The 18,786-nt window shown below is 44.4% G+C and overlaps 1 protein-coding gene across 1 annotated transcript in view; it reads right to left on the reverse strand.

The window, feature by feature from the left end:
* Positions 1–18,786, reverse strand: part of LOC147733208 (mucin-5B-like) — an 875,769-nt gene that overhangs the window by 58,435 nt on the left and 798,548 nt on the right. Inside the window, exon 39 of the mRNA XM_086957740.1 lies at positions 11,782–11,910. Coding sequence (XP_086813866.1) covers positions 11,782–11,910 — 129 coding nt within the window. The remainder of the gene's footprint in view (positions 1–11,781; positions 11,911–18,786) is intronic.

Consider the following 18,786-nt stretch of genomic DNA (forward strand, 5'->3'; position numbering starts at 1 on the left):
CCACCCATGCTGGTCGCTCAGTTTACAAACAGTAGCAGGTTCGCAACGCCCATTGGGCTCATAGGGCTTCGCCCCCCCCCCCCCCCCCTCCCCACCTGGTGTGTGTCAGCCCGGCTGAGACAGCCTCCCGGGCACACACACAGCCTCACCTGAGTACTTCACAGGTCTTTAAAAGACCATTTACTTGCTAACGAGGCTTTGTTGTGTTTTCACCCTTAGAGGCCCTGCATCTCCTCTCTGCATATTGCTGGAAGAATCAGTCCCCCCTCACTGAAATTTGGCTCCAGTTGCGCCTCTGCACAGTAGTGATTACACACTTTGATCATACACCATGGTATGGTTCAGTGACAATGGAGCACACCATGCTCAGATGAGGTAATCACACTAATTGCAGCACACCGCTTATCACAAATAATATTTTTTTCTCTCTAGAGAAGCATTAAACAATCCAAGGCTCTTGAAGTTTTCTTCTTTTTTAAATATTTCCAACTACAATCCCAAGCCAACGTGTTTCGCCGTGGTTAAACACAACCCATCGGCTTCCTCAAGGCTGGAAATGATACAAAAGACGCTTTTACAATAACATTTCCAAATGCAACAGATTATAATGCAGAGCCCCACATGGCTAAAACAACTTTGTGCACTTCATTTCTTACAGACCTGTGAAAACATGCACCAGATTCACAAAATTATTATTGTACACCTTGTGATATAACCTTCATAAGGAAAACCAATCACCAATGATAATAATTCACAGGAAATATTATTAAACGAAAGGTTACATAATGAGAGAATGTTATACTTCATTTATCATATAAGTAGCCTAGTGTGGAAGTGATTCGTTTTAGCTGAGACCATTCGTGTAATAATTCATTCATAGCCCATGTGTTGTAAACAACAAACCATTCGAAATTGTAATTACCTTGACTCTGTGTCACTTCAGTACCCAAAGTAAAGACAGGATCTATTTAACAACCATTATAGTTATGGCAAAAAAGGCAAACAATAATCATTGAGTATTTGTTCAGTAATTTGAATATTGACCGGACGATTCCCTAATTCCTATCTGGAAACAACTTCTCATCCAATTTCCTTGCTTCATTGAGGGGTCAAAAAATATATAAATGCATCCGCATTCGTTCTGAAAATGAATAAATAAAGGCATGCACTAGCCTTAGAACGTTTTCCATGAATCATTCTCTTTTGGTTATCTACTTAAAGTAACCACCGCCATCTAGTGGCAGGTCTTACCTGCGTTTTCAAAGCAGGGTGTGCAGTTAAATAGCTGTATCCCGATGCTACAAATTCCAATCCCAATTTAGGGCTACAATCGCCTCATCTGTAATGTGTAAAATACAACATTGCACTTACATATTTATCTGCACTATCAAGTGCATTTGATTTTTGACAGGGAGAGACGTGAAGGAGCAGGCGGCGGCAAGATTTAAAGTTCGGATTTAGATCGGTGAGATTGAGGTATGTCACTTGGCTTAGATTGCAAGTTTAGAAACAGACCGAGTTAGTGCTGATAAATATGTAAGTGCAATGTTGTATTTTATACATTACAGATGAGGCGATTGTAGCCCTAAATTGGGATTGGAATTTGTAGCATCGGGATACAGCTATTTAACTGCACGCCCTGCTTTGAAAACGGAGGTAAGACCGGCCACTAGATGGCGTTGGTTACTTTAAGTAGATAACAAAAAAAGAAAGATTCATGGAAAGCGTTCTAAGGCTAGTGCATGCCTTTATTTATTCATTTTCAGAACGAATGCGGATGCATTTATATATTTTTTGACCCATCAATGAAGCAAGGAAATTGGATAAGAAGTTGTTGCAAGATAGGAGGTAGGGAATCATCCGGTCAGTATTCAAATTACTGAACAAATACGCAATGATCCATGTTTGCCTTTTTTGCCATAACTATAATGGTTGTTAAATCGATCCTGTCTTTACGTTAGGTACTGAAGTGACACAGAGTCAAGGTAATTACAATTTCGAACGGTTTGTTGTTTACAACACATGGGCTATGAATTAATTATAAAACGAATGGTCTCAGCTAAAACGAATCACTTCCACACTCGGCTACTTATACGATAAATGAAGTATAACATTCTCTCATTATGTAACCTTTCGTTTAATAATATGTCCTGTGAATTATTATCATTGGTGATTGGTTTTCCTTATGAAGGTTATATCCAGGGCTTTAAGTGGGCCGGGTCTCAAGGGGTCTGAGCACCAGCAGTTTTTTTAAGGGGCCTCGAAACGGGTCTCTATCGGGCTCTGTTTTGAGCCCTGGCACAGGCGGTCCTTTTTTTCTGGACTGCAGTTTGCTGTCACTGCAGTCCGGAGAAAAGTGCCATGGCGCAAAACAGCCCGATTGAGAACTGTTTCGAGACAGCAGGCACATCGATGTGCGCTGCCCACACTACTCACTGCTCACTAGTGGACGTCATGCCAGGTGAGCGTTGTGTGGGAAGGGAAATCCTTTAAAGAGAGTCATTTTCTCTCTGGATTTCCCTTCCCGAAACGCAAGAGCAGCAACATTGTGGTAGGGTCACCAGGGCTTTAATTGGAAGTTTTTCAATATTATATGCAACAAGCCATAGTTGCAGCTTATTTATCTTATGCAACTAATAACCGTTGACAAAGCCAATAGTCCTGACTTGTTGTAGGTATGATGTTACTTGTTGTATCACATATCTTGAATGGATGTAATGACAGAAACACGAAAATACAAGTGGGGCTGCACACTATGCTGAACACAGATTTTTAGCCTAAGTGATTTAAAGCCACGCCCCTAATTACACTGGCCACGCCCCTTTGAGGGACCCCACAGTTTTTTCATCCCACTTAAAGCCCTGGTTATATCACAAGGTGTACAATAATAATTTTGTGAATCTGGTGCATGTTTTCACAGGTCTGTAAGAAATGGAGTGCACAAAGTTGTTTTGGCCATGTGGGGCTCTGCATTATAATCTGTTGCATTTGGAAATGTTATTGTAAAAGCGTCTTTTGTATCATTTCCAGACTTGAGGAAGCCGATGGGTTGTGTTTAACCACAGCGAAACGCATTGGCATGGGATTGGAGTTGGAAATAATTAAAAAAGAAGAAAACTTCAAGAGCCTTGGAATGTTTAATGCTTCTCTAGAGAGAAAAAAATATTATTTGTGATAAGCGGTGTGCTGCAATTAGTGTGATTATCAAGTGTGCCTAATCTTCGGATTACGCAGAGAGAAGTGGGGTGTTCTCTTCTCCCATTGTTATTGCAAGCACCCAATGGTATTGTGTCTAAAAAAACGAGATATTTAAGTGTATTTCTACAAGAGCGCTACAAATCTCCTTTAACACCCATGCTCAGATGAGGTGATTGGCAGGCTTTACCATACATTGAACTTTTAAGGTGAGGACTCACAATGCAAAAATGTGTCCTCCTTTATCCTCGAGGTAAGCGATCAAAATGCAATTTTAGACACAGTGCATTCCTGTACTCACCCCAGTGCTGGCACAAAAAAAGACAGCCTATCACCAGCACAAGCATCTTTGCATCATAGCTCAAGGGTGCCTAAGTTGCAGGGATGATTGTTGTTGTGCCGGAAGATAGGCCTTACTGCACAAAAACAATCACCAATTGCATTGGCACAATGCCCTTATAAATATGCCCCTAGGGGTTCTATTCAAGTTGTCTTGAGGGTCATTTTGTCTCATGATTATCTCCATTATACTCATCCTTCCATTAGCAGTGGGGTAACATCTGTATATCCTTCCATACATGAAAGAAACGTCTGTTAGCACCACTTACGTGATGGTAACACCTATGGGAATGTTTACAACGAAATGTTGCAGGCAGTGCCGCAAGCAATTTTCCTGTGCTGAGCTGCGTAATTTAAAAAATGCATGCATGCACCATATTTACAAGAATACAGTGCACCCCGTGTCTCCCCCCTGCGCCAGTGCACAAACATCAGCCCTGCACCAACACAGGCACCCTTGCACCGTGGTGCAAGGGTGCCTGCAATGCAGGTATGACTGTATTTGTGCAGGAAGGGACACCTTGTTGCACAAAAACAAATATTTAATGGCATTTTGTGCCTTCCATGTGTGCTGCAGAATGCAACTCACATAGAAAGAGCACAAAATGAGGATAAATAAGAGTATTTTTCCTCAATGCACAACTTTAACGCCTCCCATGGAAAGGCATTAGTTTTTGCTGGTGCCTCAGATTTAGGAATCCTTGTAAATCTGGGGCAGTGTCAGAAAGCCATGGGTGTTTCATGGCAACACCCACAGCAACACACAAGAGGCCCCTCTGATGCAGGGCACTGTGAGAAAGAGGGCCATATTTACAAGGATGGGTAAAGCCACACAAAATCACTTTGCGTGGCCTTGTAAATATGGGTCAGCACACATCGCCACTGGAGCATCAAAAAAGGTGACACTCCGGTGGCACTATGGGCTTGTAAATATGCCCCCTAGGCCCATCTTTCTGCTTCTGGGCCTGTTCTATGTACTTGCCCCTCCGTTTTTGTGTTCAAACCCCCTTCCCTTTCAGAAATTTGACCAATCTCCTTTAGCCCTGCAACTTTGTCCAAAATGATTTGTCATACCACATACCCAATTACTTTTTTCTGTCTGTCTCCTTTTATAGCCCTTTTTAGTGCCAACCAACTTCTCCCTGCATTTCTCTCTCTTTCTACATGTCCCTATCCCTTTTACCCAAGCACTGCTCTTTTAACCTTGTCCATACTTGTTGTTTCTGTTTCAATTTCACTACTTGCATCTGCTGACCATCTAATTACACACAGTGATGGCTTTGAAAATGAAGTGGTAGGGTGGCGCAGGAGGGGCTCAATTTAAAAAATAAATAAATAAAAGTAATCTGGGCCACCGCCTCTCCTCCATCTTCTTCTCTTCTCCTGGCAGCACAGAAGCACACAGTCTACCAGACCCCCCCAGACAGCAGCAACATGACTGGTCTGAGTGTCCTTCTTCGGCACTCAGACAGGGAGTGGGAGCCTGGTCATGTTTTCCATCGGCTATGCAATACAGCTGGGTGGTGAACATGCTAAGGGCGAATGACGGTTTCACCAGCCAAGGACTGCCGGCCAAATATTCATGCATACTTAAGTGCACATTACACCACTTCTCTTCTCTCTCCCTGTGAAACAGCCCACTCCTTTGCCCTGACCTAGCCCGGGTTCCTTATTGAAACATAAAATGATAATAAGATAACGTTATTAACATTGTTTTATTATCATTGTATTTCTCCATTTACTTTCAGTACCTTGATGCTTCTCTGCTTTAGCAGAGAAGCGACAACTGATTAAACATTGTCCCTTTCTCTCCTCGCAACCACTCTACATTTGCATGCACTCTTTGCCTCCCAGCCCCATCTCCCCTAGTGGCTAGCTACACATCCCCATGTCTTTTCTTTTGCCCACTCAGAAAATAGGCAAAGGATTATGAATTTAGTGATGTGGGAGTGGGGCAGTATACCACCATCTGCTACCCCATTGTAAAACTTCCCCATCGCCCACCAGCCGGATTACAAGTTGCAATTCAGGCAGGCAGTCCGGCGGCATAGGAGAGCCTTAGAAAGGCAGCACTGTGGGACAGACAGAGAGCATTACAGTATGGCTGCCAAGTTCATGCTGTGCTGGAACAGAGGATTCAGAAAGACAGGGGGTCACACTATGTGCCCCACTACATACACATACACCCCCATGAACGAGGCACCTAAGGTTCCTCACTGCCATGAAAAGGAGGGCAGGGAGGAAACTCATAATATTGTTGGCAGTGACGCAGCAGCACCACCAAGCATTTTGTGGCCTCAGACCGCTGTGCCACCACCAGAGATTGTGGTTCGCTGGCGGCAATAGACCTTCCTTTTCCTTTTTCTTCTTTTTAATTGAAAATTGGATTGCTTCTCCCCTAATGTCTGCTTTTAGAGTATTCCATGCTATGCCCAATGAGGCTGTTCCCATATTTCTTTGTAAGAAATATGCGATCCGTGTGCCGTTACAGCCTGAGCCACTGATTTAGGAACTGGGGAACCATGTTTGAGTCGATACGCAGGCTTAAAATCCTGTGATTCTTGGCAAATCCCTCTATCTTCCTATGCCTGAAAAAATGAATGTAACATAGTGCAACATAACTGGTGCCCATGTACAGCACGCCAAGTTTTTTTCTATTTGCTTACTTTAAAGGCAATCGCGGCACTCGCTCTATAGCTTAAGATGTTTAAAGGTTAAACGTCGGTGCTGCCATAGTAGAAAAAAAGTAAATAAACAGTAAAAGAAAGGCGTTCGGCCAGCAAATAACAAAAGAAAAGCGCGGCCATGCCACACTGGATCAATGGGGAAAAAACGATGTCCACATACGCTTTGTCCAACTGAAGTGCTCTTTCAAAGGTCCAAGAGGAAATTCTTTTCGGAGAGCTGCCACCATCCACCACTAATACTAATGGACTATGATCCAAGAGGAATCTTGGGAAGCATTTAATTATTCCCTTCTGCCTAATTGAGGCTGATACAAAAAAATAAACACATTTTACATGTTTCTGGTGGGGGGGGCAAAAAATACGTGAACCCATGTTCCAGAGGCCTCATTTCAGCCCATACATCACACAGTCTGTGCATCATAGACTACATATCGCCTGAAATACTTTGGGCTTCCTTCTCTTATATCTCTGCCCAGATGCAATCAGATGCAAGGTTAGTATCAAAATCACTCCATATAACGATAGGGAGCTGCAAGTGTGACAGCTCATTAAATAACCACTCTAGTAAAAAAGAATCATCAATGTTACTGCTATACAGGGAGCATAAAGTAAAACTGGGGCAACCTGGAGTTCTACAACTAGCAATGACCCAGCGTCCTAATGCATTCACCCAATCCTGGGGGAACTGAACTGCTTTGCTGTGGGTTAAGATTGCAACCCCGGTGTATAGGTCCCTTTGATCATAGCCCCCACTATACTACACACCAATTGTTTTAAGAGATCCTTTTAATTACCCTCTAAATGTGTTTCTCGCAGGCAATGTCTGCCTGTAGAACTTACAGCCCTTGTCACACCAGCTTTTTTTTTTTCAACTTGTTTAAGGCACAGATGTTTAACAATGCTATCCGCAATTTACCCATCTTTGTACTCTAATGCCCTATAACACACTTTAGACTTCCACTGTCCACATGAACATCCCACATTCAACACAAATGAAACCAACCACCAAAACTGGCAAAGTCCCCCTACACCCACTTTTATGTGCCCCGCCCTTCCCCCATTCCTACCCTCCCACCACCCCCCACATACACAGGCAATTAGGCATAACCTGAACTATGCGAGTCTAACAGACGTCTCCACCGTCTCTCTCCTCGTAATAACACGGTTTCCACTGACTGCTCATTGCCTAATCTCTTACAGCCACCGCAAGAACATAGGTTCATTCCTTTAACAGGATCCACCCTTTCCCCTTTTTCCTGATTTCTTCCAGGTAGTCTTGTACCTGAATTTCTGAGGTAAAGTTACAAAGCGTTCCTTTATATTTGATTTTGAGTCTAGCCGGATTCTTTAGATAAACCTCAACCCCAGCGCTTTGAAAAAGAGAGCTTAGTTGTTGAAAATGCCAGCATCTCCCCACCATTGTGTGTGCAAAGTTTGGCTTAACAAAAAATGTCACTCCATTACAGGATTTTGGGGCATTGGGATGGGCTTGTTCATATACCAGTTGCCTCAATGGAAAATTCCAGAACCAGCATCCACTAGGCCTTTCTTGTGACACTTTTTTCATTATAAATGGAAATCGGTGAGCGCGTTATATTTCGAAGTCCCAGTCCAATTTTAGTTGATCCGGGAAGGCACTCCACTAAATTCACTATGTAGGCTCTGGGATTGCTGCCTTCCACTCCCTCTGGAATCCCTAAAAAGTGCAGGTTATTTCTTCACTGCCAATTTTCCTGTTCCATTACATCTGACATTGCCTCTCCTTGGCCAGTGCTTTGTGGTTTCAGAGATTCAACTTTAGCGTTTAAGGCCTAGGTGCATGTTTCCACAGATGTCAGTTGCTCAGTGATTTCCCTACACATTTTATTTAGCTTACAGATCCCAGCTTGTACTTTTTTTAGAGGCCACTCTTGCTCTGTGACCATCATTATAAACGCTGCATCTGCTTAATTGATGTAAAGATAACTGTCAATGTGGGTTCTTTAGACAGTTTACCTGTGTTTAAGCCTTCTTTTGCGCTTGAATCCACACCCTCTTCCTCGGAGACCAGTTTGGTATATGAATAATCTAGCTGTTTACCAGCACTTCGTTTCTGACTATCTTCAGCTTTAGATGAATATCATCAATTGAGGTGCTGCGGCCAGAGTCTGTAGGAGCCTCGCTGCTTGACAGGGTATTCTCCTCTCCAAAAGAGTCTGAGTCAGCCATTAAGGAAAAAAAACTTTTCGCCTGGTAAATACGGTGACATCTCTCCTCTCTGCTGTTGTATGGCATAAAAGGCCCCAACATGCAAGGTATCCATCATGTCCTTCCTCAGACCTCCCCTCTCTTGACCCACTCATTCTTGTATCACAGGCTCCTCCGTAGTTAACTTGGCTATTTTCCCCAATTTTAGAAGGTTTCTCGGTACCAGGAATTGAAATCACAAGAGAGGAGATGGAGCCATCTATTCCACTCTCCACCAATTTACAAGGTTCTGCTACAGCTGCCTGTCTGCTGACCACAGATTCCTTTACTGGGATTCCCCCCTCCCGCTTCTGATATTGCAAGTTTTATTTGCGGGTCAGGTAAAAAACTGACAAACATGGAAACAACGGAAGGTTGTACTCGACCTGAATCATCAGCTTGTATACTGTTTTCTTTATTCCATTCCCTTGTTTCCCTCTTTCTAAACTGCTACGATGTCTCGTCTCACCCGCAGCTCCGCTGGGATCCACCGAAGAGCTGCTCACCGAAGAAGCAGCTCTGTTGTTGTTAAACCTGCTGTTGACAATCCGGGTTTTCCCTGTTTTACCCCCTCTTTGCGCCAGTAGGTGATCTGTCATTTTGTCAGGGGCCGCTGTAGCTGCCTTCCCCAGTCCGGATAATTCAAATGTAAGCAGCAAGTAGGCGCTACCACCAAAAGCCACTGTAACACCACTCATAGCAACGTGCTCAGCAAACAGTTTGTGGAGTCTAATCCTAGACCAAGCAGTGGCACGTCGAACTGTTGATCCATCCAGCGAGAGACGGTGGGCATAGCGCAATCAGTCGCACGCCATCTTTGCCGACCTACTTCATCATAGAAGATATGGATTGAATTGCCAGTGAACACAGACCTCTGATCTCTTAGAGTGATTATCTCCCAAAAGTGCAAACAAAAATTAAAGGATCTAGAGGCTTCACATCCTAATAATACCTTATTTGTATGCCCCAACAGAATTGACAGTGGCCACAGCCTGTAGCCCACTTTATGATTTTAGAAGGGTGACTTATGGCTAGATAGAGGCTAGGGATTCACAGAGGCAGAACTTAACTCTATCCACAAAAGAGAGATGTAACTCATCTCAAAAGAGAGACCAATGAATGAACTGACATGGAAGACCTAATTCACAAAGGGCCCCTGCACTTGTGGAAGAGGCCCCCGCAGTTGTGGATCTCCCCAATGAGAAGTCTCATTGCAGAGATTCTGCTCCGAATATGGGGACTTCCCCACGCCAACGGGGCCACAGCCATGAGTGCGAAGGCCCTTTGGAAATTAGACCCAGACTTAGTATTCCCTAACTTGTCATCCTTTGTTGGTTTCACCAGGCACTTAACGGAACAAAATAAGAATTCAATGGCACAGAGTCCTGGGCCTCTTTTAGTACTCAAATGGCACATTTGATCCCCCAACTCATAGGCTGCTATCAATACTTTTCCTCTGCCACCACAGAGTTGTGATCATCTCAAAAGAGCGACCACAGAGCGAATTGGCAAATAACTAGGATACACATCTACTATTCTAATTGGATGACCTTCTATCTATGAGACCTCAAATCAATGCAGTTACATCTTCCTGCTTCTTCCATCTACGCAGGATCTGCAAAATTCGCAGATTCCTTACGACTGAGGCTCTCATACTGGTCATCATGGCTCTTCCCGTATTGACTATGCTAACTCTCTCTATGTTGGGATTCCTGCTTACCACCTTCACCGGCTTCAGCTGGTTCAAAATCAGGCTGCGAGACTGATTTTTCAACAGCCCAAATACCAGCATGTCTCGCCCCTGCTGAGGAAATTGCACTGGCTTCCAGTGGCTTCCCGTTGTATCTTTAAGTTGGGCTGTACGGTCTTTAAGGACCTTCTTGCTCTCGCTCCGGCCTTCACTTCCTCCAGCCTTAAACGTCACATCCCCTTAAGAAACCTCCGGTCCACTGCTCACAATCTCTTAATCATCCCCAGGTATAAACGCAAAAAGCATGGTGGTTCGTGCTTTTCATTTCTTGCCCCTGCACTGTGGAATTCCCTTCCTATTTCACTACGACTCTGCCCCAACTAGCTCTGCTTTCGCAAATTACTTAAAACCCATCTTTTTTCAAATAGCTTTTAAGTAATCATGTTGTCTGTCCCTCCGCTGTTGTCTATGAGCGCCATGAAACCATTTGGTGACCGTGCGCGGTAAAAGTGATTTTAACATAACATAACATAACATAACATCTACAGAGAGGCAAATGATTGAATGGATATATAGGCTGTAATTCCATCAGACCCCATAGATGGATGGGCAGCAAGATTGTAAAATGCATGCATGTCTGTGACAGACTTTAAGGTTCTATTATCAATTTCAGGACCTTTTTGGCTAAATCCAGACCCAAATCTTAAGCCTAAACACTACCGAGCACACTGGGGATAGAGTCCATGAGGGGTGATGCAGGTGATGGGGTGGAGCCCAAGTGGTAACACAATATATCTTCTTTACCTGAGATACCAAAGCTCAGGTTGAAAATGTATCCTTCGTGAGTGAACAGATGGGAGGGGGGGCATGTTGTGGGTGTTGAAAGACAGTGATCTATACTGTTTCACCAGAGCACAGTTATTTTATTAATGTGACTTCAATGGTTGCATAAGGAAAACTTAGGAATAGTACTTGGGAACACTTCTTTATAGAAGATGTCCTAGGACCTCGTTATGAGTAGACTCACGTGGGCGCGGTGGTGTAGTCTTCTGACCACCCTATTATGACATGGGTGGTTGGGTTCCCTGAGAGCACTGCAACCGTGGTCCCTGGTGACGGCGTGGCGGCCTTGAGACTGCAATATGGTTGGCTGAGCCGCTGTGGCCCCACCAAGTATATTATGGGTTTCCTCCCCCCACACTTTTCATGGTGGTGTAACTGCCATGCTATGGTGATGAGGAAATAAAGGGTCCCTATAGGGCCCCTTTTGTCTCAGTGGCATGGGATGATTGCACGGGGCACATGCTGTGCCCCTCTGTGTGTATGCACCCCAGCACCTGCACGGCATAGACTGCAGCAGTCCATACCAAGTAGGTTCTGATTTTGACAATCCTATTGAGGTGCCTATTTTATAAGCATCCCTGTGGGAACGCCAAAGACCTGCAGCCAGACAGAAGAAAACTCCTAATCTGGCGGGTGGTACAACCATGCATTTGGCGGTGTGGGAGCGAGTAGTCCTGCTCCAGCACCATCAAACTCGTAATAAGGCCCCAAGACTCATGGACCTCCTATTTTGGAGACTGGACTTAGCATTGTCTTTAAACCCCATGCTCAAGTTACATCAAATATGTCAGTGTTACTTACTGGAAGGCAGTTGTCGGGATTGAAGTCAGGACATGACACCTCAACAGTAGTGGTGACCAGCTGGCCATTGCTGGGGATACATTTGTAAAGTGTGCAGTTGTTGCCTGGTTCTTGATAGGTAGAATTAGGCTAGAGGGAGAGAGAAGAAAAAACATTTACAGAACTCTCCAGGAGAGATCACTGAAATCATTATTAAAATCATCTGTTCTTTAAATGAAATATATAGGAATATATATTACATATTTCCAGACTGTATTCATTCACATTTTCACAAAATTCTCCTAGCTGCATCTTTATCATTTTAACAGTTGCACTGATGTTAAACTGATGACACATCAAGCGCTGTATTTTGTAGACCGCTCTTTTCGCTTTTCTTTCCAAGCATACTCCTTTAAGAAGCTATTATTGTTATTCTGTAATTTTTGCTTCTTCAGTATTTGTTCAGCAATTGCTTTGTTCCCTATCTATTATTTCTGACTTTAGGAATCCTTTTTGCTGAGGTCTGTAACTTCTATTTGCAGTGGTTGTGTGTTTGCTTTAAAGGGATCATTGTGAAATGCTATCTACATTGTTTAAATGTTTTTATGTAATAATGTCACCCTATGACACTATATCCTCTGCACTACATTGATTTCAACAGCATTAAGTAAGTACATGTTATAGGTTTTTAGTCACTCCTTCAACTGTTGCTACTTCACTCTTACTCCTAATCTACTTTTTAAATTATTTTTTATTATTAATGATTTGTTTTCTTATTATTATTATTCTAAAGATAAAACATTTCTCTTTAGCGTCTTTTATTTGTTTCAAATGAATCATATAACCTTTCTTAAGTTAGCAATATATTTAATTCATTTATTAATTGACATACCACAGTTTTAATTCCTCTCCTGATGTGTAACTAAAGGTAACAGATTAAAACATACATTATTTATTAATGTAACCCATATCTATTTTGTTTATTGAACAGACACAATTCAAATATTTTTGTAATAACATAGTCCTGACCTTTTAATTTACATATCCAATTCGTAATGAGGTTCATTCAATAACTTGACTTTCTGTTTTATTTATTTTGTCTCGGTAACTTATCTTTTTTGTTTCAAATTTTTCCTTTTTAAATGTAACATGTATTTCTAATCAGACTTTCTTGGGGGCATAATTTCAGTTTATTTTGTGCTACATAATATTATTTATATTTGTTTTAATTATAATTTATTTTAATTAGTAACCTTTCCCCAAAATGTTTTGTTCAAATATTATTTTATTTTATTGGATAATTATTTTAAAGCTCTGGATGTAGTGGCAGGGAATGTAGGGGTTAAGCAAAGTAGTGGAAGTGATTTGATAGGTTAATGGTATAAAGGCAAGAGGTTGTGGTTTAGTACACATCTAAAATGTGTATCTGGAAAACTTTTCTTAGTGCATTATTTTTGTAGTCCTCATATAATAAAGTTGGGTGATTGGACAAAATATTGGATTGAAAATATTGGTAAGCACATGTAGTTTTCAATTATATAGTACTAAAAAAAATTGTTAAAAAGTATCTGAATGTGTTTTAGTTAATTTGTTAGTTTTTCGTGTTAATAATATTTTTATAAATTGTTTTAAAAAATACAGCTTGTAGTGTTCAGTGATGTAGAATTTTGTGTTTAAATTATGTATAGTATTTTACAGAGTTGGAGCAGTTTGTTCTGTTTATAGAGGGATAGGATGGGAAGTTCGTTTGCTAATAATAATTTTGAATTATCTAATACATTTTATTTAATTACATGATATTTATTATGTAAATTGTGTAATATTGATTTGTTTTCATTATATGTTATTTGTGGGCTGATAGGTTTGTAGGGGTATTGGGTGAGAAGTAAACTAAGTAATAATTAATTATTTGAGTTAGTTATGTAATTTATGGAAAGTATTTTTATTTTATGTCTACTTCAGTTGTAGCTTCTAGGTTTATAGGAGTTTAAGGGGGAGAAAGTTACTGTAATAATGTATTATCAATCTAATAATAATTTGTAATACTTTATTTAATTCATTTCAAATTATGTAAAATATGTACTATCAACCAATCAGTGGAATTTATAGAGTGCTTCTTGTCTCCCATGATGGTATTCAGACACTGGCAGGCTCCAGTTGATTAGCTGGATAGCCAGGCCTTCAGGGACTTATGGAACTTTGAATGCGATGGGGAGGCCTTTAGATGAAAGGGTAGTTTGTCCCATGTTGTCGCTGCTAGGTAGGGAAAGGAACCACCTCTGCATCTGCTACATCAGGTTCAGGGGTTAAGGGTTAGAAAAATAGATGCAGAGCAGAGGTGTCTAGTGGGCTGATAGAAGTTCCGTTTCAAGTAGGTGGGTCCAGAGTTGTGTTGGACCTTGTATGCAGGTGTCATGAGCGTGAACTGGCATCTTTTCTGTACATGGAGCCAATTGAGTTCCCTGAGGTAGGGGGTGATGTGGTTTCTTCTAGGAATATCCAGGATAAGTTTGACTGTGATGTTCTGTATGGCTTATTGCAGTCAGAAGAGGTGGGATGTGATCCTTGCAAAGAGAGCATTGCTGTCGTCCAGTCAGCTGGAGATAAGGGCCCGAGTGATGGTAAGTCTTGAGATTTGGGGTACAAAGTACATGGAGGATGAAGAAGCAGGAGTAGGAGATGGTGGACTGAGTCGTCATGGTGAGATTTTTGTCCAGAATGATGACTAGGTTCCTAGCGTGGTCAGTGTAGGAGAGTAGGGTCTGCAATCCTATGATCACCCAGATTTTTTGCTTTTGTTTCACTGGTTTACGACTTTCTCTGGCTGTGGGCCTGCTAATCAGACCCACAGCCTGGCTGTTCTCTTTCTAAATTACGAGATGTACCCTAGGTGCATTTACCAATTGGTACTGGGCCACCTTATCAGACCCCGTAACGCAGGGCATAGGTGTACCCAGGGCCGCCAGGGGCTGAAGCATGTATTATGCCACCCCTGGCTGGCCTCCTAAATTTGACACAACTGGCTGCACGACAGCTGGGGCGAAGACGTGTAACCACCCTTCGCTTTAGGTATAGTAGCTCTATATCTAACCATACCATGGACACCCGAGTTCCTATCAGTCACTCCTATGGCAGGCCTTAACAATCCTGAAGGCAGAGTGCGTGGGCTCGTGTGAGCTAGGTTCAGGCCCGAGCCGAGCCCGGTTGCAGCTTGCGGAATCAAGACCCAATAGCTGTTCCATGATAACGCGTACCACATCGGTAACTCCGGTATCGCGTTATCAAAGCATGTCGAGTAAGGTGTCATACGAATCGGGGTGCTGCCCTCTCACCAATTCTGGCGATGAGGTTGGCCTCCCACCCTTCTAGAGGGACACGACATGTACGTAACTGTGAACCCCGGTTAAAGTTAACTGAAGCCTCAGCTCCACAAAATGGATGCTGCCACCACAGACACGAGTCTGACCTCCTGCTGCTGGGAGTCCTTCCAGCGAGGAGCACTTGGACAAAGGGTTTCCTGTCGAGGGCGCTGTTCGCACCGTCCCAGACAGGGTTTGTGTATTCTGGGTAGGTAGGGCTTTGGCGAGAAGGTGACTGCGGAGTGGCACCCCGGTGCTCACTACGCATCTGCCGGTTAGAACCAGTTCCAGGGGCGACAGCCCTGGCCTGGGGAAAGTCCGGCAGGGGAGAGGGGCGTAACTACCCCCCTTCCTGGTCCCACCTTTAGGGCAGGACCTAGTCATGTACCCACCCCTTTCTTTAGGATAAAGACCGGAGCGGGGACCCTTCCAAATTAGATCATCTTTGAATCAAGAACTACTTTCTACGAAAGGACACTCAAGACTCTTCTCAAGATTTCTCCCTTGTGACTAAGGAGTAGTCACCCTGCATCAGCGGGCACCAACTAAGAACTCTGCGGTTTGCTGCAAGTCCTTCCTCAAGGATCCGACGACCCAGCTCGACGAGAACCGGCTTCCCTGGCACCTCTGACCTCTACCCACGTCATCAGCTCAGCTGTGATCTGTGGGTGCGACGAGACCTCGAGGGACCGGCCATCATCAGAACCTGCCTGCTCTTAAAAACCAGCACGACCATCGAGGTAACTCTCTGGTGAGTGCTCTGGGGTCCGAGAAGCCCCGACCCTGAGCCGCTCTAGCACCGAAGTGCAGTCTCCCAGCATCTCCACGATCTGCGTGGGGCCCTTCTGCTCGCTGCTCAGCACGTTGTCTGGTCACTCGCCGCTGGCTTGTGCCCTTCTGTGACGACATCCGAGAATCATCTCTGCTGGTCTGGTTGCTCCAGACTGGCCCTTGCTTCCATCTTTGCGAGAAGCACCCCGGACCCTCCTGGTCCACTCAAGACGCCATCTTAGGCCCACCACGTGGCCCTGAGATCTGCCAAGGCTTGTTGCCCCATCCTGGGCCCAGCGACGCCGACAGCATCATCCTTCGTGGGACAGCTCGCACCTCCACCGTGGTCGCCGACAACGCCTCCTGGACCGTGAGACTGCAGAGCCTAGCGTCGCCCACTCACCTAGTCATGGTGACGGCCAACCGGTGCCTTCCTGGTACCCTCTGACTACTGGCTAGTAGTACGAACTTGGTCCCCTCTGCTTTCAGGTTTTATCAATCTCCGATCCAGGTTTGGATCTCTACGAACTATTCAGCACTGGTCGCCGGCCAGCAACTCCTTTCTTCCGGCTCCTGGCTCGTCAGCGAAGACCCCGACGCCTGTAAGACTTGTGCAGCCGCAGCCCTCGTGGCTAGGTAACTCAGCATTTCGGTGCCTGCATAGCCTCCTTACTCTAGGGTCCCGAGTCCCTCGCTTCCGACTTGCCTTATCGGGTTCGCCCGAGACCTTAACCTTTCCGTGTCCTCGGACACTTGTTTTAATTGTGCACTTGAAGTATTTGCTAAAGAGATTTGGTTTGTGCTTAGTACCCTGTCCTCATAAAGAGTACAGGGCTGTTGTGATTCTTAATAAATATCCTGTTTATTTTCATAACACTTGTGTGGTGTCCTTTCACTGGGTGTTCAAGGGGTACATGTGTGGTAAACAGCTGGCTTAACACGCCCTCTCGAGTCTTTAGCCTTAGACTGCTCGTATCCACGCTACTAGGATAGCTGGTCTATAGGTTGACTTACAACCAAACACCATAAGGGTCGTTGGAACGATACATAGCGGTCGCTAGAATAGCGAACGTTGCATATCGGGCCAACTTCTCACATTGGTGAGCAGCGGTTGGGATTTGAGCTTGCTGTTGTTTTACCACACGTATCCTAAGAATATCTTGTTGAAAGATCGCACAAGTACTGTTAGTACATATAACTAAAAGCTTAGAATACTCCGAGTTCTACTGAACCAGCTGTTGTAGCTCCTCAAGGCTTAGCACACCTTGGCTACAACTCTTAGCAAGGGAACAGTAGGTAAACACATAGTGTAGGTAGGTGCATCACTTACACCACACTAGAAACAGTATGTCGGACAAAGGAGGAAACTCTGGGTCTCCCCTTGTGTCAGTTGACCCTCCACAGGTCATCCCTTCAGGATATACTGTGCTGAGCTTCAAGGAGTTGAGACGGCTGTGTCACTCCAGGAAGATTCAGCAGGGGTCTAACCCCACAACGTCCTTTCTGATTGGTCTCTTGGAGACTTATGATGCCAGAAGAGCGGAGAAACTTCGTAGCTCTTCTAATCCAGAAGGAGACATGCCTCCCCTCGAGGGAACCCGAGACGATCCTGACCTCATCCACCTCGCAACTGAGAACGAAGATGGGGAGGAAGATGAGGATGAGGATCTCTCTGGGGATGAGGCAGATAAGGGACAGGTAGAAGTCGTCAGACTAAGCAGGTCCAACTTAAGCAAACATGATAGCGGTACTGGGGGACCCCTGGGGCCACTATCAGGTCAGCTTAACATTGGGAATGGACGAGCCAGATCTCTGTCAAGAGGCTCTGGCAGATCCCTTCAAACCAATGGCTCTCACAACTCGTCTCAGAGGGGGATGACGTCCCCCCAGAGGAGAGTGTACGAAGCTAAGGAAAGGGCAGCTAATCTAAGGATCGAAAGGGAAGAACTTGCCCTGGCCAAAGAGAGGCTTGCCTTTGCAAGAGAGCAACAGTTAAGTGGGGTAGTCCCCACTGGTGGCAGCAATGTACCTAGTAATAGGGAAAAGAGTTTCGATGCGAAACACCTTGGTAAGATAGTGCCCCCCTTTAAACAAGGGGACGACATCCACAAATGGATTACTGCTTTGGAGAGGGCCTGCACGGTGCAGGGCGTTCCCCAGAGTCAGTGGGCAGCTATCTTGTGGCTCTCCTTTGAAGGAAAAGGAAGAGACAAGCTCCTCACCACAAGGGTGGAGGATGCTAACAATTACCAAATCTTGAAGAATACACTCGTTGAAGGGTTCGGCCTAACCACTGAGCAGTACAGGGTGCTGTTTAGGGATACCCAGAAAACGCAGTCTCAAGATTGGTCTGATTTTGTCGATTGTGCCACTAAGGCTTTTGAGGGCTGGTTGCTGGGCAGTAAGGTTACTGATTACGAAGGATTGTATAATTTGATGATGAGAGAGCAAATTTTAAACAATTGTCAGAACCAGTTGTTGCATCAGCATCTTGTCGACTCGGATCTGACCTCTCCCCAAGAATTGGGAAAGAAGGCAGACAGATGGGTTCGTACAAGAGTTAAACAGAACCAGGGCCAGAATCAAGGTGGTCAGAAGAAAGCAGACCAGAAGGGTAAAGATTCTAAAGGGGAACAAAGTGACCAGAAGTCTTCGACAGGTCCCCAACAACCCAAAGAGGGTGGGGGTCAGGCTCCCCAAAAGAAGAAAGAAGGCCAATCCAAAAGATGGTGCCAGTACTGTAAAAGTAAATCTCACTGGTTTAGTGAGTGCACCAAGAAAGGAGGAGGGCAGACTCCTGCCACTGCAGCCCCTAAGGCACCTGTGCCCCCTAGTACAGTCAGCAGTGGTAGTGCGCCTCCCAAGGGTTTAGTAGGGTTAACCCTGGGTTCTGAGG

The sequence above is a fragment of the Lissotriton vulgaris genome, chromosome 2_1, assembly GCF_964263255.1.
Source record: "Lissotriton vulgaris chromosome 2_1, aLisVul1.2, whole genome shotgun sequence".
In the NCBI taxonomy this organism is placed as follows: domain Eukaryota; kingdom Metazoa; phylum Chordata; class Amphibia; order Caudata; family Salamandridae; genus Lissotriton; species Lissotriton vulgaris.